The sequence below is a fragment of the Oryctolagus cuniculus genome, chromosome 17, assembly GCF_051225735.1.
Source record: "Oryctolagus cuniculus isolate XC-2025 breed Fujian yellow rabbit chromosome 17, ASM5122573v1, whole genome shotgun sequence".
Classification (NCBI taxonomy): domain Eukaryota; kingdom Metazoa; phylum Chordata; class Mammalia; order Lagomorpha; family Leporidae; genus Oryctolagus; species Oryctolagus cuniculus.
The window spans coordinates 20775390-20799876 of NC_142883.1; the positions used below are offsets into that span (position 1 = coordinate 20775390).

Here is a 24487-nt window from a genome sequence, read left to right on the forward strand (position 1 = left end):
CATCCACTGCCCCTTCAGAAGCCTGGGGAGGTTGCTGTGAGCACCCCCAGCCTGCGTGCTCCTGCAGCCCCTCTCTGCCCCCTCCCCTCGGCCCTCTGCCTTTCCTGTACTCCTTCTGATTGGCACATTTGCCGCTTCTGTTGGCTTCCTTTCCGTGACCACTGTGCAGTGGGCGAGGGGTTGTGAGGGGTCAGCCTGGAAACACACGTCCATGGGACCCTGCCCTGTTACCACCCTCTCCCTCCAAAGCCTCCAGCTGTCAGCGGGTCACTCAGTTGCCTTGGTCATTTTCTTTGACAGATTCAGTCCCAAGTCCAAGACCCCTGCAAGGTAGGATGCCCCCACCTGCCCCAGCTCCGCGTGTGGCTTTATCAGCGGTGACAGTTTCTCTGTGTGTTCTGTTTCCCCTCTCTTGGTGGGTCACAGTGTTGTCTGCTCTATTTTCTGTCCCCACCTCAGTGTGGCCTGTCCCCAAGTGATCCTAGTCTTGGCTCTAACTCCCTTCCCACGCCCGCTGAGAACATGCCCTCCACTCAACGCTGTCCTCACTGTATGGCTCTCTGGCTTGACACCTGCGAAGGGGTGGAGCCTGAGGAGCCAGGCCCACCCTTCCAGAGTGGGGCGTGGTGTCAGGGAGGGATGTCTTGGGGAAGGAAGGAGCCGTCCCATTGCAGGGGGCGCCCGTGGCTGCAGGAAGGAGCCCCAGGTCACCCCACTCTGATATACGTCTCTTGAAACCGTCCTTTTCTGGCTTTTGCTGCCTGGGCCTCACCGCCGCCCACTTCATCCCAGCACTCCTAATACTGGGGACAGGTTTACACTGCCCCAGCTCTTTAGTGGAAGGACAGGTTGGATGGAGGAGAGAGTCTGGAGCATTGGAAGGGACCTGGGCTTTGTCTGGATCTGAGCCTACATCTTATAATGGACATTTTACACACACACACACACACCCACTCTCTCTCTCTCATCTCTCTCTCCCTTTCCTTCTCTCCTAGCCTGGGGGAATAGATGAATCACAGCTGTGAGGGCAGGAGAGTTTCCTGACCTTGACCCCTTGCTAGTGGGAGGTCGCTGACCCCCTGCTGCAAGGCCAGGCGCACAGTCCTCTGACCTCCTGCCTTCACGCCATGCATTTTCTGCCCCGAGAAAGATCCAGAGTCACCCAAGACTGAGCCCTGTACAGAAAGAACAGGGGTGGACTGTGGTTTGAGGGCTGTACCCCAGGGAGGGGGCTGTGTGGGGAAGTGGGGAAACAGGAAGGGTCGGGAGGGAGGGTGGATTGTGCCAGCACCAGCCCTCCCCCTCAGTAAGGCAGGGGAGGAGCCTGCTTGGGGGTGGGGGTCGGCTCTGAAAGCCAGTTCTTTCTGCAGCACCCTTGGTGCTGCTGAGCCGGCCATCGCCCCCTCCAGCTTTGACTCCTCAGTGCTTGCTGCTGCCGGAGGAGTGGGTGACTGTGTCCTCTGCTCCATGGACTATGTGCGCATGCTCAGACCCGGGTGTGGGCCCCCCCCTCCCCAGGAGCCCTGACTTAGGCCCCGCCTCCTCTGTTGCACAGCTGAGCTGTATCTTAAGTCGTTCCGCACTCCTGGCTCTGGTGCTAGGTGATCTAGGACCTCTGTCATTGAGCATCTCTGGGCTTCAGTTTGCTGGGACTGGGCAGTGTGAGAACTGGATTAGGTGGCTTCCCTTGTCCCTGGGATCCCATGTCTCTTGGGCTCCATGTGCAGGTGGCAGCAAATCCCAGGTATTTGCAACATCCGGAGCCTTCTGTCTTGAGAAGCTTAGGGCTATGAAGGAAGAGGTAGGCCTGTATAGGATTTGATCAGACCTTGAGCCAGGTCAGCTGAGCCAGACTGTGTGGTCCAACAGGTTAATTAATGCCAGGTGCCACTGGGCCCGATGCATTGTTACCCTGGGGGAGCTGAGGGCCTCCCCTGGGCCCTGACTGGAGGGAAGGGTGAGGGCTCCCCTGCACCCCACGGGCTGTGCTTCTGCCAGCGCCTTTTGTCCCTTTTGCCACTCACCTCTTTCCTGCTGCCAGGGAGCATTGTTCCGACCAGGTGTAGGAAGGGGGAGGACGGGAAGAATAGAGGCAAGTGGGGGCCCTGGCTGCCAGCACCCTGGCCTGAGCTGCCCTGTCCTCAGGCCTGGCGCAGCCAGCCTCTCCTTGGCACCTGTGGTGCCCTAGAATTCACAAGAATTCCAACCCTGACTGGCGCTGGGTTCAGGTCCACATGGACAAAGTAAACAGTGTTGCTGGGGAGTTGTTTAAAGTGGATGGGGAGAGCTTACCCCCTTTTTCCCAGTGACTTCTAAAATAATTTATCAAGACTTGCAAAAAAAGTTTCTGGAAAAAGGGCATTGAAAGATAAGTTCAGGGGCAGATGTTGGGGCGCAGGGGGTTAAGCTGCCACTTGGGACAATTGCATCCCATTTTGGGGTGCTCAGGCTCGAGTCCCACCCCTGCTGGGAGGCAGCTGGTGGTGGCTACAGCACTTGGGCCCCTGCCACCACGTGGGAGAACTGAATGGAGTTCTTGGCTCCTGGCTTCAGCCTGACACAATCCTGCCTGTTGCAGGATTTGGACAGTGAGCCAGTGGATGGAAGATCTGTGTCTCTCTCCCTGTGTGTCATTTTGCCCTTCAAATAAATGAAAGAAATTAACTTTGAAAACAAAAACTGCCCGGTGCTGCGGCTCACTAGGCTAATCCTCCGCCTGCGGCGCCGGCACACCAGGTTCTAGTCCCGGATGGGGCGCCGGATTCTGTCTCAGTTGCCCCTCTTCCAGGCCAGCTCTCTGCTGTGGCCCGGGAGTGCAGTGGAGGATGGCCCAAGTGCTTGGGCCCTGCACCCGCATGGGAGACCAGGAGAAGCACCTGGCTCCTGGTTTCAGATCAGCGTGATGCGCCGGCCGCAGCACGCTGGCTGCAGCGGCCACTGGAGGGTGAACCAATGGCAAAAGGAAGACCTTTCTCTCTGTCTCTCTCACTGTCCACTCTGCCTGTCAAAAATAAATAAATAAATAAAATAACAACAACAACAACAACAAAAACTTATTTTGGTGCAAAAAAAACCCTTGAAACATATACATAATTTTTTTCATATTTGCTTTTTTTTTTTTTTTTTGACAGGCAGAGTTAGACAGTGAGAGAATGAGAGACAGAGAGAAAGGTCTTCCTTTTTCCGTTGGTTCATCCCCCAAATGGCTGTTACGGTGCCAGCTGGCAGGCTATGCCGATCCGAAGCCAGGAGCCAGGTGCTTCCTCTTGGTCTCCCATGCGGTTGCAGGACCCAAGCACCAGGTCATCCTCCACTGCCCTCCCGGGCCACAGCAGAGAGCTAGACTGGAAGAGGAGCAACCGGGACAGAATCTGACGCCCCAATCAGGACTAAACCTGGGATGCTGGTGCCACAGGCAGAGGATTAGCTTAGTGAGCCATGGCGCCAGTCATATTTGCATTTTTTCACAATTGGAGGCATGTATTTTAAGAATTGGTTTGTACCAAAACACTTTTTAATTCTATTTTCCATGAACTTTTGAAAGTCCCTGGTACCTTTCCTGTGAAATCAACCAGGCCCTGGATTCTCCCTGGGTATCCTTAGCTGGGGTCTGGGGGTCCTGTAGGTGGGGGCTGGTTCTCCCAGGTGGTGTCCTTCCTCTATTCCTCACAGGGCCGTTGACAAGTCAGGCAGGTGCTTTTAGCTCTTTCTGTTCTCTGCTGCCTTCTTCCAGAAAAAAAAAAGAAATTAAGGTATCTCCTCACTAAGTTGCTCTGACATCCTTTTGTGGTCTTGAAGGAGCCTTTGTCCTGAACTTGGCGTGGAGGGCTCTGCCCCGCCCCTGCCCCCGCAGGTTCCCAAGTGCATATTCTGGGTGCACTCGCTGTGTCTCTGCCCACCAGGAAAGAGCACCACACTCTTCAGCCGCCACACCAAAGCCATCGTGTGGGGCATGCAGACCCGGGCCGTGCAAGGCATGCTGGACTTCGACTACGTCTGCTCCCGAGACGAGCCCTCCGTGGCTGCCATGGTCTACCCCTTCACGTGAGTCCCGCCATGGCAGGAAGCCGGCCTCAGCTGAGACAAAACCTGGGGTGTCAGCTCGCTTCTCCCCTTTGCTGGGGAGGGGTCTGCGCTCCCTGCGCCAGGACGAGGCGGGCGGTACTCCTGGGGGACTTTTTGCCCTTCCGCAGAAGCTCTTAGAGGGCAGAGACCTTGCCTGTTGCACCTTCCAGGTGGTGACCCTCTCTCAGCCTTGCTTTTCCCCTCTCACAGTGGGGACCACAAGCAGAAGTTTTACTGGGGACACAAGGAGATCCTGATCCCTGTCTTCAAGAACATGGCCGATGCCATGAAGAAGCACCCGGAAGTGGATGTGCTCATCAACTTTGCCTCTCTCCGCTCCGCCTACGACAGCACCATGGAGACCATGAATTATGCACAGGTAAGTCCCCGCGCGTCCACAGTCACCGCTGCCTGGGACAAAGGGCTTGGGGTTCAGGAGTGGCCTGTGGTTTGCGTGATCTGCAGAGGTCAGGGGACTGACCCAGAGCTGGTCAAACCGGGCTGCTTACCTGGGTTCACGGTGCAGCTCACCCGCCCCCGCCAGGTCCTCTGTGTGCCGTTCCAGACTGGTGTGAGAGCAAGATCAAAAGCACTTCCTCAATATAAAAGTATCACACATGCACTCTAGAAAAACTGCATTCTGATAAATAAGAAGAAAAAATACCTATTTAAAGTCTCATTTCCCGGAAGCGTGAGTGCTGCCCCGTGAGTTTGGCTTTATCCACACCTCTCTAGAGCAGGGGGACTAACCCTGTACGTGGCCCTCCTGCAGCCTGCTTTGTCTGCCTGCCCTTTGCACACCAGGAAATATTTCCTGGCAACATCACCTGCCTGTCCCAGTTTTGTGAGGGGCATCTTGGGTCCACGTTTGCATCTGTGTCTGATTCCCTGAGCACAAGTTTCCAGACGTGGAGCTGCTGCTTCCGAGTGTGCAGCTCCGAAAGCTTCGCTCCGTCCTGCCCTCCAGGAGAGTGGCAGGGGTGGCGGTTCCCAGTGATCATTCGAGTGTTATGGTTCCCTTGCCGGTGAAATAGCTGCAGAATTAATAGACTTTTTGTTCAGCTTGCACATCTTTGATCAATAACTAAGACGAGCTTCTGCAAACCTTGATTGGCCTTTTGTACTCCATGACTTCCCGCCCTCTCTTTTTCTTTATTTCTTTGTTGTTGTTGTTGTGTTTTTTAAGATTATTGAGAGAGAGCCGGCTCCGTGGCTCAATAGGCTAATCCTCCACCTTGCGGCGCCGGCACACCGGGTTCTAGTCCCGGTTGGGGCGCCGGATTCTGTCCCGGTTGCCCCTCTTCCAGGCCAGCTCTCTGCTATGGCCAGGGAGTGCAGTGGAGGATGGCCCAGGTGCTTGGGCCCTGCACCCCATGGGAGACCAGGAAAAGCACCTGGCTCCTGGCTCCTGCCAGGATCAGCGCGGTGCGCCGGCTGCAGCGGCGGCCATTGGAGGGTGAACCAACGGCAAAGGAAGACCTTTCTCTCTCTGTCTCTCTCTCTCACTGTCCACTCTGCCTGTCAAAAAAAAAAAAAAAAAAAAAAAAAAAAAAAAAAAAGATTATTGAGAGAGTTACAGACAAGGAGAGGGAGATACAGAGAGGGAAGGGTCTTCCTTCCACTGGTTCCCTCCCCCAGTGACCGCAGTGGTCGGAGCTGGGCTGATCTGAAGCCAGGAGCCAGGTGCTTCTTCTAGGTCCTCCACATGGGTGCAGGGGCCGAAGTGTCTGGGCCATCTTCTACTGCTTTCCCAGGCCATACCAGAGAGCTGGATCGGAAGCGCAGCAGCCGGGACTTGAACTGGTGCCCATATGGGATGCTGGCACCGCAGGCTGAGGCTTAACCTGCTACCCCATAGCACCGGCCCATCTCCTTCTCTTTTTTTATTTGTCTTTTTAAAAATTGATTGGCAGAAACCTTTAATAAATTAAGATATTGACTCTTTTATTCAATTTATTTTATTTTTATCTGGTTCCAGTTTGTCATGTTTTAGCCTACAACTGGAGAACATAAAATTATTTTGATTTGGCCAGAGCCATGGCTCAATAGGGTAATCCTACACCTGTGGCGCTGGCACACTGGGTTCTAGTCCCGGTCGGGGCGCCAGATTCTGTCCCGGTTGCCCCTCTTCCAGGCCAGCTCTCTGCTGTGGCCAGGGAGTGCAGTGGAGGATGGCCCAAGTGCTTGGGCCCTGCACCCCATGGGAGACCAGGAGAAGTACGTGACTCCTGGCTTCAGATCGGCGCAGCACGCTGGCCGGTGCAGCCATTGCGGGATGAACGAACAGAAAAGGAAGACCTTTCTCTCTCTCTCTCTCTCTCTCTCTCTCTCTCACTGTCCACTCTGCCTGTCAAAAAAAGTTTTTTTGATGCCTGGATGAAGTGAAATATAAAGCATACTTCCTAAAAACAAGCTGCTGTTTTCAGTCTAGAGCAGAAGTTGGCAAACCACAACCCAAGGCAAAGCCTAGTCCCATTGTGCTATTTTTTTAAGTACTTTTAAAAAATGTTTATTTTTATCTATTAGTAGGAAAGTAGAGTGACGGAGAGGGAGATAGAATGACAGAGACAGAGAAATCGTCCACCCCAAATGCCCACAGCAGCCAGGGCTGGGCCAGGCAAAGGCCAGGAGCCCAGAACTCTCTCCAGGTCTCCCGTGGGGGTGACAGGAACCCAGGCACCTGAGTCATCATTGGTGGAGGAAGCTGGCCTGGAACCCTTGCACTGATACGGGATGGGGGTGTCCCGGCCTCACCTGCTGCGCCACAGCGCCTGCCACATAACCTGTGTTTATAAATACAGTTTTTTAAATACAACTACACTCTGATTTCCATTCCGCCTGTGGCTGGGTTTTTTGTTTGTTTGTTTGTTTGTTTGTTTTGACAGGCAGAGTTAGACAGTGAGAGAGAGGAGAGAGACAGAGAGAAAGGTCTTCCTTTTGCCATTGGTTCACCCTCCAATGGCCACCGCAGCTTCTCCTGGTCTCCCATGCAGGTGCAGGGCCCAAGGACTTGGGCCATCCTCCACTGCACTCCCGGGCCACAGCAGAGAGCTGGCCTGGAAGAGGGGCAACCGGGACAGAATCCGGCACCCCGACCAGGACTAGAATCTGGTGTGCCGGCGCCGCAAGGCGGAGGATTAGCCTAGTGAGCCGCGGCGCCGGCCTGTGGCTGCTTTTACACTAAAAACACTGCTGCAGAGACCACATGGCCCGGAGAACCTAAAACGCTTTACACAAGGAGTTTGCTAGGCCCTGGTCTGGAGCCGGAGAGGAGGTTCCTGGGCCCGTCTTCTGCCTCCCTCGGCGCACTCTCTGGGCTGAGTGTGGAAGCAGCTGCTTCTCTCATGCTCAGGCCTTGCCCTGTGGGGACATGGGCAGGACTCGGAGAGTACTGCAGAGGAAAGCCACACTTCGCTGCTTTATGAGCAGACACGACAGGTGGAGAGCAGGTGGCTGGAGTTTCTGGGTGAGAGGTAATAGGGCAGGCTTTGAAAACATTTGCTCTTGTTTGTGTCCTGAATCACTGAGTGGTGTTGGCCCAGGGAGATCCATTGCGTGAGCACCGCCCTGCTCCTGGGAGAGCATTAGGGTGACTGGGGGGTGGGGGGAGCATGCCGGGAGGGGACACGGGGCCTGGGAGGTGCTGATGAGAAACACCTGCCATTGCCTAGATACGCACCATCGCCATCATAGCGGAAGGCATCCCCGAAGCCCTCACCAGGAAGCTGATCAAGAGGGCCAACCAGAAGGGAGTGACCATCATCGGACCTGCCACTGTGAGCCCCCCCCCCCCAGGCCCTCCGAGGCCCTCCTCACTCTTCTGTCTCTTTGCTAGGTTCAAGAGATTCAGGGAACACATCGGAAACTGTCAGTCATCCATTTCTAGTTAATTTTTAACCGCTCTCTCCACGGTCCATTTCCTCTTTTTAAATGAAGATTTGTTCAGTTGAAAGGCAGGCAGAGTTACAAGGTGAGGGTGGTGGGGGGATGGGGGAGAGAGAGAGATGTTCCATTTGCTGGTTCACTTTCTAAATGGCTGCAATGGCTAGGGCTGGGCCATGCCAAAACCAGGAGCCAGTGTACCGCCTGGGTGGCCTGGGTCCAAGCACTTGGGCCATCCTCTGCTGCATTAGCTAGCAGCCAGGACGAACCAGTGCTCATATGGGATACCAGCGTCTCAGGCCAGGGCTTAACCCACTCTGCCACAATGCCAGCCCCAGTCCATTCACCTTTATATATAATTTCAGGGGCTAATGAGAAGTTGCTTTTGTTTGTTTTGAAAGGCAGAGAGATAGACAGACTCCAGTCCACTAGTTCCTCCCTGTATGCATGCAACAGCTGGGTGGAAGAGGCACGCCTCTCGTGTGGGTGGGAGAAGCCCAATTACTTAAACCATTGCAGCTGCCTCCCAGGATCCACATTAGCAGGACTTTTTTTAAAAGATTTATTTATTTACTTGAAAGGCAGTTACAGAGAGGGAGGAAGAGAGCGAGAGAGGTCTTCCATCCGCTGGTTCACTCCCCAGATGGCTGCAACAGCTGGGGCTGTGCCATCTGAAGCCAGGAGCCAGGAGCTTCTTCTGGGTCTCCCCCATGGGTGCAGGGGCCCAAGCACTTGGGCCATCTTTTGCTGCTTTCCCAGGCCATAGCAGAGCACTGGATCAGAAGAGGAGCAGCCGGGACTCAAACTGCGCTGCAGGCCGAGGCTTAGTCCACTGCGCCACAGTGCCAGCCCCTAGCAGGACATTTTTAAAGAGTTTGTCTACTTTCATACAACCATAGCATAGTCTTTGATTATTCCTGTAAGTATAGATCAAAGAAGCAACAACTTGAAGATCATAATTTTCACTCAAAAATCTATAAGAAAAAAAAGAAATTCTTGTTCTTATTTTTACTTAGTTGCATACAAATTATTTTTTAAAAATATTTGAAAGAGTGACAGGGAGAGTCGCAGAGAGATTTTTCCATCTGCTGATTCACTCCCCAAATGGTCACAACAGCCAGGGCTAGGCCAGGCTGAAGCCAGGAGCCTGGGACTCCATCCAGGTTGCCCATGAGGGTGGCAGGGCCGTGCCACCCAGGATGCATTAGGAGGAAGCTGGGTCAGAAGCAGAGCAGCCAGGGCTCGAGCCAGGCACGCCCAGTATGGGATGTGTGCGTCCCAAGCAGCCGCTTAGCCTGCTGCTCCACAGCGGGGTGGCCCTGTTACGAATCTGAAGGTCGGGTTTCCAGCTAAGCACGGGACCTTACTTTTAGAGGCAGGGAGTGATTTTGACCCGAGAGGCGCAGCTGTGTTGTCCCCTCTGCTGGGAGCTGCGCCCCTCTGGAGTGAGAGTGGTGAGCTGACCTCGTACGGACCTGAGTTTGCAGGAGCGGCCGTGCTTTCCACACAAGCCACTGCTTTTTCTGTGTAGCATCTCTTAAGAGAGAGGGGCTTCTCCCTCCGCAGGAAGCCCAAGGAGCGCTTAGTTCTCGTGACCGTTTTCCCCCCAGCTGGGCTGGAGCGGCCTGGGCGGGCCCCTTAGGGGCTTAGTGCTGTCCCTGAGCCCTGTGGCCAGCCAGGAACCGTGCCCGCCTGCTGTTCATCCCCGTGCAGGTTGGCGGCATCAAGCCTGGGTGCTTCAAGATCGGGAACACGGGTGGGATGCTGGACAACATCCTGGCCTCCAAGCTCTACCGTCCCGGCAGCGTGGCCTACGTGTCCCGGTCCGGAGGCATGTCCAACGAGCTCAACAACATCATCTCCCGCACCACGGACGGCGTCTACGAGGGCGTGGCCATTGGCGGGGACAGGTGAGCCGCTGCCGTGCGCTGGGAGGCTGCCGCCGAGCCCTGCCGTCTCTGCTCACTGGCAGAGCTCTGGCCCCGACCGCTAAGTCTGTAAGACGGGGCAGTGTCTCGACTCCTGTCCCGGACCCGATGGAGGCATGAAATCAGCCAAAGCTGTGCCGGGGCCGTGGTCCGAGCTGTTGGCCCTGGACGGCAGAGCGTCGTGGGGAAGAGAGCCGGCTTTGAAATCAAATCGCAGTGCCCATTTGGCTCCATCACCCTCGCGTGTCGGGGTCACAGAGTCACATCTGCCACATCCTGTCCTTCAGTCCTACCCACCTGAAAGGAAAGCGAGCCCTCAGGTTCCAGCTTCTTCAGAGAGTGGGTAGCTGTGTCTTTTTTTTTTTTTTGGACAGGCAGAGTGGACAGTGAGAGAGAGAGAGACAGAGAGAAAGGTCTTCCTTTGCCGTTGGTTCACCCTCCAATGGCTGCCGTGGCCAGCGCACCGCGCTGATCCAAAGCCAGGTGTTTCTCCTGGTCTCCCATGGGGTGCAGGGCCCAAGGACTTGGGCCATCCTCCACTGCCTTCCTGGGCCACAGCAGAGCGCTGGACTGGAAGAGGAGCAACTGGGACAGAATCCGGCGCCCCGACTGGGACTAAAACCTGGTGTGCCGGCACCGCAGGCAGAGGATTAGCCTAGTGAGCTGCGGCACCGGCCTGTATCTGTATCTTAAAACCAACGCCTGTGCCTTCCAGGGCGTCTCTCACCGCCAGCCAACGTGCTCCGGGCTGCTCCTGTGCCCGTTCTCCCCCTCTGCTTTTAGCTCCCCCGCGTCCTCTCTTCTGCCCCATCCGCCGCCCTCCCCTCCCACACACCTGCGTTATTCCCCACTGGACGTCCACACCCGTGGGATACCTTGTGTCCCTAATACGGGCGTACTACTCAGCCCCGTGCGCCCCTCTCCCAGCCGCTCTTGACCCGGTCCTCCCCGCTGCCCACAGGTACCCCGGCTCAACATTCATGGATCACGTGTTACGTTACCAGGACACGCCAGGGGTCAAAATGATCGTGGTTCTTGGCGAGGTAAGCTATTTTGAGTATAAAAGTAAAGAAGAAATGCTGCTCTGGCCGACCCTCCACCTGGCTAGCCCTGGGGTTGTCAGGATTTGGCAGGAGCCCCGCAGCCCCGTGCCTCGCCTGTACCTCTGGGCAGAGCTGCTCGGCTATAGATAGGGATGGGTTGTCCCTGGGGCTCCTGCTGGGCTCCACATTCCTCCTTGCATCCAGGCCAAAACTGAACTCGCGTTCTGTTATTTGGCCAAAACTATGTCCTCCGTACCCTAGCTGAGCCTATCTCGTGGGACCCTCGTAGGTGGTGGGCTCCTGTGTGGTCTGGGGCGGTTTCTCCTGCTGCAGCGCGGGTCCTGGAGCACTGTGGGCCTGCCTCCACTAACTGTGGGCTCTGCTCGTTCCCGGGCAGATCGGGGGCACTGAGGAGTACAAGATCTGCCGGGGCATCAAGGAGGGCCGCATCAACAAGCCCGTGGTCTGCTGGTGCATCGGGACCTGCGCCACCATGTTCTCCTCTGAGGTACGGCAAGAGGGCGGCGAGGGGGCCGGGCTGTTGTCCCTGTGACTCACGGGGTGGGCCCTGCCCCCTGGGAGTTGGTGTCCAGCTGGAGGACACCGGCTCATCGCCAGCTCCAGGCTGGCTCTCTGGAGGAGGTGAGGTGCTTCACTGAGAAGGTGGCGCCCGACTGGTGTTGTGAGGGGTGAGGAGCGGTGGTCGCAGCCCATGCCCAGCTGAGGAGCCCAGGGAGCTGGCAGGAGGAAAGGCGTTGGTTTGGTGCCGTGAGCAGACGTGGTGCGTGTGAAAGAGCCGGACAGCATACAGTGGGGCGGAGCTGTGCACTCTCTGGGCTGCTGCTGTCTGCCTGCCACTGGGCGTCTGAATCGGACTGCAGTGCCCATACTGCAGCCTGGAGAACCTTATTTCTTGAAATGGTTTGTCCACTGAGGATGGAACGGAAGGAAGCGACCGCTCGGCCCTCAGATCAGTTCATGAGTAGCTGTGGAACAGCCTGGGACGGGAAAGCTGTCACAGTGCTACGTGTGTTAAAAGATAGAACTTGCCCTTCAGGGCTTTCCTGCAACAGTGATAATCCTTACTGCAAACCCTGTTTTTCTAAAGGCCTATTTATTTGAAAGGCACAATGACAGGGAGAGACAGGGCTGGGGGAGGGGAGGAAGAGAGTTCACTCCCCAAATGCTCTGAATAGTCAGGGTCGGGCCAGGCTGAAGCTGGAAGTCTGGGCCTCCATCTGGGTCTCCTATATGCTATTAGGGCCCTGAGTACTTGGGCCATCTTCTGCCTTCCCATGCACATTAGCAGGAAGCTAAACGGGAAGCAGAGAAGCTGGGATTAGAACTGGTACTCCATGGGGCCTGCGCTGTGGCGTAGCGGGTAAAGCTGCCACCTGCAATGCCAGCATCCCATATGGGTGCTGGTTCGAGTCCTGGCTGCTCCACTTCCGATCCAGCTCTGTGCTATGACCTAGGAAAGCAATAGAAGATGGCCCAAGTCCTTGGACCCCTGCACCCGGGCGGGAGACCTGGAAGAAGCTCCTGGCTCCTGGTTTCAGATCGGTACAGCTCCGGCCATTGCAGCTATCTGGGGAGTGAACTATCAGATGGAAGACCTCTCTCTCTGTATTTCTCTTTCTCCCTCTCTCTCTTTCTCTCTGCCTCTGCCTCTCTGTAACTCTGCCTTTCAAATAAATAAATAATTCTAAAAAAAAAAAAAAAAAAAAAGAACTGGCACTCCAGTTTGGGATGCCAGTGTCACAGGCAGGGGCTTAATGCACTGTGCCACCGTGCCTGCCTCTCTGTACTTTCCCGGTTAAGCTTTGGTCATTCTTTCCCCCTAGAAAGCTTGCTTTGTTGTCAGAGTCCAGCCTACTTCATTTTTTTTTTTTTTTATTTTTTTTTTTTTTTATTTTTTTTTTTTTATTTTTTGATAGGCAGAGTGGACAGTGAGAGAGAGAGACAGAGAGAGAAAGGTCTTCCCTTGCCGTTGGTTCACCCTCCAATGGCCGCCGCTGCAGCCGGCGCACCGCGCTGATCCGATGGCAGGAGCCAGGATCCAGGTGCTTTTTCCTGGTCTCCCATGGGGTGCAGGGCCCAAGCACCTGGGCCATCCTCCACTGCACTCCCTGGCCATAGCAGAGAGCTGGCCTGGAAGAGGGGCAACCGGGACAGAATCCGGCGCCCCGACCGGGACTAGAACCCGGTGTGCCGGCGCCGCAAGGTGGAGGATTAGCCTATTGAGCCACGGCGCCGGCTCTGAGTCCAGCCTACTTCAAAGAGACACCATTTGTCCAGTTGTCAAGTGCACGTCTTTGAGCGATACCATTTCTGCAAATTTACATATAGGGTGTGCATGCAGAAACAGTTCTAAGTATGTGTGCAAGGACACCCACTCCACCCTTGTAATGGCAGAAAACGGAAACAGCCCGCGTGCCCAGCAGGAGGGCATGTGTCGTCAAGGCAGGCACGAGAAGAACCAGGTGGAAGGGAGGGCGGGCGCTGTAAATGCTGACAGTGGGATCCCTTTTCCATCTGTGTGTGCTTGGGAGGGGCACGGACACCTGCCCACCCTCCCAAGATGAACTCTGCTCTTGGGGGACGTGTGTGGGGACCAGGGCAGGACCTCTGTTTCCTGAGCCGTGTGATGGGGAGGATCCAGGGTTGTTGTGTGACATAAGTGAACATCATTGTCAAAGTCACACGTGCAAGCTCTAGCAACTCTGCGTCCGTTCTCCCTAAGCCGCTCCTTCCCTGAAGCTGTTCTGCTTCTCTCCTCGGCTGCTCCCCTCCCCCAGCGCCTCCCACAGGCCTGGCCCCTTGCTGTTGCGTTTCTGGACAGGCACACATCATCCAGTAGGTGGGGCAGGGCCTCAGTGGGTTTTGGTTTGTTTTTAAGTTGATTTTGTAAGCTTTACAAAATTGTGTCCAAACAAAGACAAATACAGTACAGTGAGAAGCAGGTGGTCAGCCTAGTGATCTAAGGTGCCTGCATCCCACGTGGAAGTGGTTCTTGGCTCCAGCTTCCTGCCGATGTGGACCCTGGGTGGTAGCTGTGGCGGGTAATTGGGTTCCTGCCCACTGGGAGAACTGCATGGAGTTCCTGGCTCCTGGCGTTATCCAGGGCTGTTGCACACTTCTGGGGAGTGAACCTGCAGATGGGAATGTTCTCTGTCTCTCTCTCTCTTTTAATTAACTAAAGTGCATTAGATGATCTTGAAATTTTTTTAAAATACTTATTATTTGAAAGAGTTAGAGGGGTAGAGAGAGATCTTCCATTCTCTTGTTCACTCCCCAAATGTCTTCAACATCCAGGGCTGGGCTAGGGTGAAGTCAGAGGCCTGGAGCTTCTTCCCGGGTCTCCCAAGAGCATGCAGGGACCCAAACATTTGGGCTGTTGTCCACTGCTTCCCCAGGTGCATTAGCAGGGACCTGGATCAAAAGTGGAGCAGGCACAGTGGGTTAATCCTCCACCAGTTGTGCCAGCATCCCACACGGGCACCAGATCTAGTCCCGGTTGCTTCTCTTCTGATCCAGCTCTCTGTTGTGACCTGCTACATCACAGCGCCAGCCCCTGATCATGAATTCTTAACACGTCCCAATCACTTGACCTTGCAGCACTTCGAACTCTGTAGAGAAGAGAGGTACACAGGGCAGTCTGCTGTCTCCTTGTTAAGCCAGAGAAGCCACTCTGGAAAACAACATTGAGAACCGGGGAATGGGAGCAGGGCTGAGGGGTACGGTCAGGGGTGTTTTTCAGACGTGTTCCTCAAAACACTGATGCTGCCGAGACGGTCGTCAGAGCCGAACCACACCAGACCAAATGGTGAGGGAGCTTCAGTGGCTCAGGAGAGCGCCATGTGATCTGTCACCCTTTGAGAACTTTGAGTTTTCGTGTTTGAGAAGTCTATAGGCCGGCGCCGCGGCTCAATAGGCTAATCCTCCGCCTGCGGCACCGGCACACCGGGTTCTAGTCCCGGTCGGGGTGCCGGATTCTGTCCTGGTTGCTCCTCTTCCAGGCCAGCTCTCTGCTGTGGCCCGGGAGTGCAATGGAGGATGGCCCAAGTGCTTGGGCCCTGCACCCCATGGGAGACTAGGAGAAGCACCTGGCTCCTGGCTTCAGATCAGTACGGTGTGCCGGCCGCGGCGGCCATTGGAGGGTGAACCAACGGCAAAAGGAAGACCTTTCTCTCTGTCTCTCTCTCTCACTGTCCACTTTGCCTGTCAAAACAAAACAAAACACAAAAAAAAAACTCAAAAGTAACGCCCTTGAGCCCAGAGTTGTCGAGGACAAGCACTCTCCCTCCCCCCCAGCCACTCGCACAGGTGAGATCCTGCAAAGCACACAGCGGGACCACGCCGTCAGGCCCGTGCTCCGAGCCTTGCCAACCGGTGACCCAGCCGGTGCTGCCCCAGTACTTCCACAGTGGAAGGCTCTCCCTGTTCCGCTTGATGGCTCCGAGCACAGAGGCCAGATGGCCTGTGCTCAGATGCCGCCGCCCACCACTGTGGCTTTAGGCAGGTTACTTTACTCCTCTGTCTTTCATCTCCTATTTTATAGGAAGTAGTGACAACTCCCGGGGGTTAAATGACCTAGAAAGTGTCAGGTTGGCTATGATGATAGTAACTGCTCACTGCAGCCCACTTGAAGGCAGGGTTTGTTTATTTGTTTAAGGTTTATTTATTTACTTGAAAGATAGAGGGAAGAGATTTTCCATCTGCTGGATATCTCTCCTAGAGGCCCTAACAGCTGGGCCAGGCCAAAGCCAGGAGCTTCATCCAGCTCTCCCACACAGGTGGCAGCGGTCCAAGTACTTGTGCCATCTTCCACTGCCTCCCCAATGCATCAGCAGGGAGCCAGATTGGAAGTGGGTCAGCTGTGACTGAAACCAGCGCTCATGGGATGCCAGCATTGCAGGCAGAGTTGTTTTTTTTTTTTTTTTTTTTTAAGATTTATTTATTTACTTGAACATCAGGGTTACACAGAGAGAGGAGAGAGAGAGAGAGAGGTCTTCCATCTGCTGGTTCACTCCCCAAATGGCCACAATGGCTGGAGCTGAGCCAATCTGAAGCCAGGAGCCAGAATCTTCTTCTGGGTCTCCCGTGTAGGTACAGGGGCCCAAGCACTTGGGCCATCTTCCACTGTTTTCCCAGGCCATTGCAGAGAGCTAGATTGGAAGCGGAGCAGCTGGGACTGGAATTGGCGCTCATATGGGATGCTGGCTCTGCTATGCCACAGGAGTTTTAACCCAATGTGCTGCAAGGCCAGCCCCCCGGGGTTTTGTGCCGGGGTTGGCTCATGTTTTCCCTTGTGTGGTTAAAGATAATGCTTACCACGTGGCTGCTCTGCAGTGCCTTGTCTTCCCTTCCCTCACTTCAATGCTCCATTGGATTTATCCTGTACCTCCGGGTAGGAGTAAAAGCCTAGTGGTTAAAGCCACCGCCTGCAGAGCAAGCATCCCATATGGATGCCAGTTCGAATCTCAGCTGCTCCACTTCCAATCCAGCTCTCTGCTGTGGCCTAGGAAAGCAGCAGAAGATGGTCCAAGTGCTTGGGCCACTGCACCTGTAATGGGAGACCCAGAAGAAGCTCCTGGCTCCTGGGTTCAGATTAGCACAGCTCTGGCCGTTGCACCCATCTTGGGAGTGAACCAGCAGATGGAAGACCTCTCTCTGTCTCTGCCTTTCTCTAACTCTGCCTTTCAAATAAATAAATCTAAAAAAATTTCAAAAGGCCAGCACCGAGGCTTACTAGGCTAATCCTCCGCCTGCGGTGCTGGCACCCCAGGTTCTAGTCCCAGTCGGGGCGCCAGATTCTGTCCTGGTTGTTCATTTTCCAGTCCAGCTCTCTGCTGTGGCCCAGGAGTGCAGTGGAGGATGCTTGGGCCCTGCAGCCACATGGGAGACCAGGAGGAAGCACCTGGCTCCTGGCTTCGGATCGGCGCTGTGCGCTGGTCGTAATGGCCATTTGGGGGGTGAACCAACAGAAGGAAGTCCTTTTTCTCTGTCTCTCTCTCTCTCACTGTCTAACTCTGCCTGTTAAAAAAAAAATTTTTTTTTTAAAGCCTAGTGGTTAAGATACCCATGTCCCACATCAGAGTACCTGGGTTTTTTTTTTTTTTTTTTTGACAGGCAGAGTGGACAGTGGGGGAGAGAGAGAGACAGAGAGAAAGGTCTTCCTTTGCCGTTGGTTCACCCTCCAATGGCCGCCACGGCCGGCGCACCACGCTGATCCGATGGCAGGAGCCGGGAGCCAGGTGCTTTTCCTGATCTCCCATGGGGTGCAGGGCCCAAGCACTTGGGCCATCCTCCACTGCACTCCCGGGCCACAGCAGAGAGCTGGCCTGGAAGAGGGGCAACCGGGACAGAATCCGGCGCCCTGACCGGGACTAGAACCCGGTGTGCCGGCGCCGCTAGGCGGAGGATTAGCCTAGTGAGCCGCGGCGCCGGCCAGAGTACCTGGGTTTAATACTCAGCTCTAGCTCCTGACTCCAGCTTCCTGCTAATGCACAGCCTGGGAGGCAGTGGTGATGGCTCAGATAACTAGGTTCCTGCCACCCACATGGGTGACCTGGATTGACTTCCTGGTTCCTGACTTCGGCCCTGCCCAGGCCCAGCTGTTGTGGGCTTCTGGGGAGTGAGCCAGTGGATGATTGCTGTCTGTCTCTCTACCTCTCAAATACAGTTCTTGGCCAGCGCCGTGGCTCAATAGGCTAATCCTCCACCTTACGGTGCCGGCACACCGGGTTCTAGTCCCGGTCGGGGTGCCGGATTCTGTCCCGGCTGCCCCTCTTCCAGGCCAGCTCTCTGCTGTGGCCAGGGAGTGCAGTGGAGGATGGCCCAAGTGTTTGGGCCCTGCGCCTGCATGGGAGACCAGGATAAGCACCTGACTCCTGGCTTCAGATCAGCACGATGCGCCGGCCGCGGCGGCCATTGGAGGGTGAACCAACGGCAAAAGGAAGACCTTTCTCTCTGTCTCTCTCTCTCATACTATCCACTCTGCCTTTCAAAATAAATAAATAAATAAATACAGTTCTTTAAAAAGGAAGCTTCTTACCTCAGTGCATGCTTTTGGACTGTTGCTAATGTGCCTGAACCTGGAAAGTGTCACACAGACAGGTTAAATATGATTGTAACTGCCCGCTGTATGCCAGTCAAAGAGTTTGGTTTTGTGTTTAAGATTTAGATATTTGCTTGAAAGGTAAAGTTAGAGAGAGGGAAGAAATCTTCCATCTGCTGGTTCCCTTATAAAATCTCACTTTTTTTTTTTTTTTTTTTGACAAGCAGAATGGACAGTGAGAGAGACAGAGAAAGGTCTTCCTTTGCCGTTGGTTCACCCTCCAATGGCCGCTGTGGCCAGCGCACCGCGCCAGGTGCTTCTCCTGGTCTCCCATGCGGGTGCAGGGCCCAAGCACTTGGGCCATCCTCCACTGCACTCCCGAGCCACAGCAGAGAGCTGGACTGGAAGAGGAGCAACCGGGACAGAATCCGGCACCCCGACTGGGACTAGAACTCGGGGTGCTGGCGCCGCAGATGGAGGATTAGCCAAGTGAGCCGTGGCACTGGCCAAAATCTCACTTCTTAAAAGAAGCTGGAAATTTGTATTTTTTACATGGAGGCTTCTGGCTTTTATTTTTCTTTTCATGTAGGTGTGTATTTTGTATAAAGGATGCTTGGGAAAATAAGTTCGCATCTGGCCAAGGCTGCTGGTTTGTAATCTCACTTCTGCACCTGTTGCTTAGAATGAACCCAGTTTCTCTCCCTGGCCACTTCCCAGGAGGATGGGGTGGGCTGGGCCGCCAGGGCTTGTCTCCTGGCTTCAGTGCACATTCACTGCATGGCCTTGAGCAAGTTCCTGCACTTCTGTGCCTCTGTCTCCTCATTGTTCGTCCCATTTGCTGGCTCTGGCCAGTGTGACCGTGTCCCAGCAGCCTCTGCTCCCTTGGGTGACCGCCAGACCTGATCAGGCCATTCTCCTTTGTCTTCCAGGTCCAGTTCGGCCACGCCGGTGCCTGTGCTAATCAGGCTTCTGAAACTGCAGTCGCCAAGAACCAGGCCTTGAAGGAAGCAGGGGTGTTTGTGCCCCGGAGCTTTGACGAGCTTGGCGAAATCATCCAGTAAGCGACGCAGGGCAGCCGCCAGCCTCCTCCCACGCCCTTCTCATGTCCAGCACAGCTGTGCCGATGGTGAAATCACGCTCCTCCTCTTTCTTGGCCTGTGCTTTGTCCTGTTTCGTGCTCGAAGCGGCAGGACCGGGTCTGGCAGGCAGGTGTGAAAACGTGGCTGGTTCCGAGCCTGCCTCCTGGCTGGCGCGGGTGGCTGTAAGTGATGGGGGAGCGAGGAAGTATTTAGAAACCAGCGCCTCTGCTTGGTGCAGTTGTTGGGTGTCCTACTGTCTCTTCCCGCTCTGCCTCTGCCACCTGCCTGTGCCGCCCACCTTGGCCCTCCCTCGGCCCCCAGATTCAACTTTCTGTAAAGCCCCATTCGCGGAAGGAGGTGTGAGGTGCTGAGGGGGTGGGCAAATGCAGTCTGTTTGGCTTACATGAAGAGCACTCTCGGGACAACGGAGAAGAGCCCGGAGTAGTAGAATTCACATGGTGTCTTTTCCCTCTCCCCCACCTCCCAGGTCTGTGTATGAAGATCTTGTGGCCAAAGGGGTCATTGTACCTGCACAGGAGGTGCCACCCCCAACGGTGCCCATGGACTATTCCTGGGCCAGGGTAGGTGCCTTGTGTGCCCCATGGGAGGACAGTGGAGACTTGGGGGGGCCTAAGGTGATGAATTTGCAGTTGATTTGTTTTCAACTCCTGGAAACTAGGCCCTGCCAACTAGACAGGGCCATCACGTAGTCCCCTCTCTGTGGTGGGAACCACGTCCCCAAGGGGCTTCTCCAGGGGCATCAGAAGAAACTCTAGGATTGACTCCAGGATTCCAGCTGTGCCTGTGGCTGGTGTTTGTGGCTGGCCCCTTCCGACTTCTAGGTAAAGCAAACACAGAGGCTGTGAGGGCCAGGATAGCTGGTGTCTCTCTTTTTTAAATTTGTATGTGTTCTTTTATTTATTTATTTGTTTGTTTGTTTGTTTTAAAGAAATGTTATTTATCTGAAAGAGCAATAGAGAGCGAGTGAGAAGGAGGTAGAGAGAGAGAGAGAAATTTCCTCCATCCACTGGTGTATCTCCAAATGGCCACAACAGCCAAGTCTGGGCCAGGCCAAAGCCAGGAGCCAGGAGCTCCATCCTGGTCTCCCATGTGGGTAGCAGGGGGCCAAGCACCTGGGCCAGCATCTGCTGCCCTCCTAGACACATTAGCAGGGAGCTGCATCGGAAACAGAGCAGCTGGGAGCCACACCAGAACTGCAATGTGGGACGCTGGTGTCGCAAGCGGCAGCGTAACCTGCTGCACAATGCCAGCCCCAGCCTGTCTCTTACATCAGTTCCTGACCTGGAAACAGATGGGACTGGGGACAGATAACGTCCCCTGGAGTTGTTTTGTGCTTGGGAAGAGATCTCGAGAGTTAAGCAGAGTCCACGCTGCCGAGTGTCTGCTGGGCCTAGAATTGGGAGGGCGGCTTTTCTGTGCCGGGGGCCGTCGGGATGTTTGTTTACAGCAGCGTTGGGGAGACGTGAGCCTGCTCTGATGGACTGAAGTCTGAGTGCTGCCAGGGCCACAGGCCAGTGCTGGAGCCCACAGGCCAGATGCTCCTCACTCCCGCAGACGGCGCATTTTCTCAGTATGCAAAGACTCATAGGACGTCAGTGTTTTAAAGGCCAATAACCCTGTAGAAAAATGGCTAGAAAATGGCCTTTCAACATGAAAAAAATGCCCAGCCTCACTCAAAAAAGAACCAAAATGAAACTGTCATGACAGTTTTCCTCACAGATTGGCAAAGATTAAAAAAAATATATATATGAGTAACGTGTTGTTTGTGCGGCTGTGAGGAAGCGGTGCCTGCCGCCATCGCTGGCGGGAGTACAAGGTGGCCCAGCCTGTGTGAGGCGGCCGGGTGACAGCCGCGCAGCTGAAGGGCTCAGACCTGGAGCCCAGCAAGGTCGCCTCTCGATATTCACTGTAGCGGAATCCTGTGTCCTGCACAGGAAGAAACAGTCAAGGAGTGCTGTAGTTGGCAGTTCTCGGTGGCTGTCAGCACCCTGGAGCTTGGTCCTAGGACACTTAGAAGGAGTGAGCCGATCTGTGTAGGTGCCCGAGTTTGTACATGGATACACACAGAGCTACATGGTGTATTGTCTGTGTACTAAGTAAATGAAAGTGAGGAAAGATGTCCACTAAGCTAACACCAGGCCACAAGACCAAGAGCGGGGTGGTGGTCTTAGAGAGCATAAGTATATGTGGGGTCTCCCAAAAGTTCCTGGAGAATGTGCCTCATGAGAAAATAATGCATGGATTCCTGCTTTTTACTTTTTAAAGATGTATGTGTTTGTTTGAAAGGCAGAGTTACAGAGACAGAGAAATCTGCCATCTACTGGGTTGCTGCTGAATTGGCCACAGTGGCCATGGTTGGGCCAGGCTGAAGCCAGGAACCAGGAACTCCATCCAGGTCTCCCATGTTGGTGGCAGGGACCTGAGCACTTGGGCCATCTTCCTCTGCTTTCCCAGGTGCATTAGCAGGGAGCTGGATCAGAAATGGAGCAGCCGGGACTTAAACTGGCACCCATGTGGAATGCCGGCACGACAGGCCAGGGCTTTAACCCGCTGTGCCACAGTGCCGGCCCCAACACATAAGTCTTCTAAAAAGTAAAATAAAACATCATTGGCACCCTTTGGTTCTGGGAGCACAGGCTGGGCACAGTCCTGGGAAATCTGTGGTGATTGCCTATGCCTGCTTCCCTCTGCCCCACCTCTGCAGGAACTGGGTCTGATCCGCAAACCTGCCTCGTTCATGACCAGCATCTGCGACGAGCGGGGACAGGAGCTCATCTACGCGGGCATGCCCATCACCGAGGTCTTCAAGGAGGAGATGGGCATCGGCGGGGTCCTCGGCCTCCTCTGGTTCCAGAGAAGGTGAGGCATGCGGGGTGGGAGGGGCTGTGCCCTGCAGCTCACAGGGGTGGCCAGGCCTTGGCAGTGTGCCCAGGGGCGATCTTACAGCCGCAGGTCCACAGCTAAGTCTTCCAAGGACAGAAACCAAGAGAAGCAGAAAGCAGTGACCTCGTTCGAGGTCTTACAGCAGCCCCTTTGGCATGGGATCTTTGACAAAAATGGGACCAAGTAAATGCAGAGCTCTGGACATGGCTGTCCGGGGCAGCCGGGTGGTTTGGACAGATCTGGCAGCTTAGAGGGTGCAGGCCTGGTGGGACTGTGCATCAGGCATAAAGTTGGGTTGTATTCTCGTCACAAATATGTCTCATCGTCCTGAAGGCTGGGGGAAAATTGGTTTTCTTTGTAACTCTGAAAGCTAGCCTTCGCGGAGACTGACAGCTGGGCCATGGAGTTGGGGAGGATGTGACTCCTAGCGCACTGGGTGAAGGCTGGGGGTCAGGCCCTCGTCTGCAGAGAGCTGGGTCTTGATCCTGCCTCGGGCTCTTTCTGGGGAGAGTTCCCAGCTGTCACACCTGGACAGGTATCTCTGTCTGCACCTGGCTCGCCGCATCTGCAGACCATTCACGGGCCTCCCATGTTGTGAAAGGGCAGCTCCCACTTCCCCTCTGCACTCAGCTACCCCAAATACAGGCCGAGTCTGGTCGCGGCCATCATACTGGAAACTGTTGTCCAAAAGAGACACTTCAAAGCCTTGTTGCTAGACCTTTTCATGTTCGTTCATGTTTATTTAGAAAGTGGAACAACAGGAGAGAGAAAGGTACAGAGATCTCTTGTCAATTGATTTACTCCCAGATGCCTGCAGCTGCCAGGCTGGGTCAGGCCAGAGGCAGGGACTCCTTGCAGGGCTCCTGTGTGAGTGGCAGGGACTCAGGACATCGTCTGTTGCCTCCCACGTGCATTGGCAGGAAGCAGAGGCGGCGGAGGCGGGACCCATCCAGGGCACTCTGATCTAGGATGCAGATATCCCAAGCAGCAGCTTACCTCACTGTTAAACCCACTGTTATTTATTTGAAAGAATAAAAGAGAGAGGGAGAGACAGATCTTCATCTGCTGGTCTACTCCAGGGCTGGGCCAGGCCAAAGCCAGGAGCTGGAAGCATCTGGGTCTCCCACATGGGTGCAGGGGCCCAAGCACTTGGTTCATCCTTCACTGCTTTCCCAGGTGCATTAGCAGGGAGCTGGATCAGAAGTGGAGCAGCTAGGGTACAAACCAGTGCCCATATGAGATGCTGGTATCATAGACAATGGCTTAACCTGCTGCAACATAGCACCAGACACCCCACTCCTCCCACTGTTTAAAAACAGTATTTGATAGCAGCAAAGCCTAGAACTGCTGTAAAATCAACAGGTTCTGGGATGGGTGTTTAGCCTAGTTGTCAGGCTACAAAGATGCGCACATCCCGTATCAGAGTGCCTGGGCTTGATACCCAGCTTTGGTTCCTGGCTCCAGCTTCCTGCTCCTGCGGACGTGCGGAGACAGCAGCGATGGCTCAAGTACTTGGGTCCCTGCCACCCATGTAGGAAACCTGGATGGAGTTCCTGGCTCCTGGGTTCTGCCTTGGCCCAACCCTGGGCCACTGGACATTCAGGGAGTGAACCAGTGGATGCAAGCTCACTCTGTCTCTCTGCCTCTTAAAGCAACCATCAGGAGGTTTTGCCTTGTGGTTGTGTGATCAGTGTAGATTTGGACTGGCAGTTCACTGTCCCTCAGTTTTCCAGGCAGAGAGGAGCAGTCGGAGCTTGGCTTGGTCAGTGCCACCCCGACCTTTGTGCCTCCTCACCTTTCCTCTCCTCTCCCTCTCCTGCCACCCCTCGCTCACCCTCCTCCAGGTTGCCCAAATACGCGTGCCAGTTCATTGAGATGTGCCTGATGGTGACCGCCGATCATGGGCCGGCCGTCTCTGGGGCTCACAACACCATCATCTGTGCTCGGGCTGGGAAGGACCTGGTCTCCAGCCTCACCTCGGGGCTGCTCACCATCGTAAGTACCGTGCCCCCGGGAGGTGAGCGGCGTGTGGCAGGGTCCTGCTCTGGGGGCCGTTTGGAACGCACTGGATTGGTTGGCGAAGCCGCGTGTGCTTGTTTCTCCCCCAGGGGGATCGGTTTGGGGGTGCCTTGGATGCGGCGGCCAAGATGTTCAGTAAGGCCTTTGACAGTGGCATCATCCCCATGGAGTTTGTGAACAAGATGAAGAAGGAAGGGAAGCTGATCATGGGCATCGGGCACCGAGTGAAATCCGTAAGTCCTCACTCTCCTTGAAGGGGTGAAGCCACAGAGAGGGCGGTGATGGGGAGCGCCAGTGTGGCCGGGTGAATCCGAGCTCTCCGTGCCAAGAACGCAGGGCGCTGAACAGGTTGGCAGTGCGGGCACCAGGCAGCTGTCGTTTCCATGTCATAGTACAGATTGCCCTTAAGCCAGTGATTTGTGTATTTTGAGACAATTTGGAAGGCAGAGTTACGGGGGGGGGGGGGATATTTCATCTTCTGTTTCATGCCCCAATAGAAGGGCCACA

At 55.0% G+C, this 24487-nt stretch overlaps 1 protein-coding gene across 2 annotated transcripts in view; it reads left to right on the forward strand.

Annotated features, from left to right (window-relative positions):
• Nucleotides 1-24487, forward strand: part of ACLY (ATP citrate lyase) — a 47092-nt gene that overhangs the window by 16784 nt on the left and 5821 nt on the right. Inside the window, exons 14-25 of one of the 2 annotated variants that reach the window (XM_089317811.1) lie at nt 301-330; nt 3903-4044; nt 4276-4444; nt 7737-7841; nt 9661-9857; nt 10837-10918; nt 11316-11426; nt 18908-19035; nt 19545-19638; nt 21783-21937; nt 23806-23956; nt 24070-24213. In XM_089317811.1, the coding sequence (XP_089173937.1) occupies nt 301-330; nt 3903-4044; nt 4276-4444; nt 7737-7841; nt 9661-9857; nt 10837-10918; nt 11316-11426; nt 18908-19035; nt 19545-19638; nt 21783-21937; nt 23806-23956; nt 24070-24213 (1508 nt within the window). The remainder of the gene's footprint in view (nt 1-300; nt 331-3902; nt 4045-4275; nt 4445-7736; nt 7842-9660; nt 9858-10836; nt 10919-11315; nt 11427-18907; nt 19036-19544; nt 19639-21782; nt 21938-23805; nt 23957-24069; nt 24214-24487) is intronic. The other variant, XM_089317812.1, reaches the window with a different exon arrangement.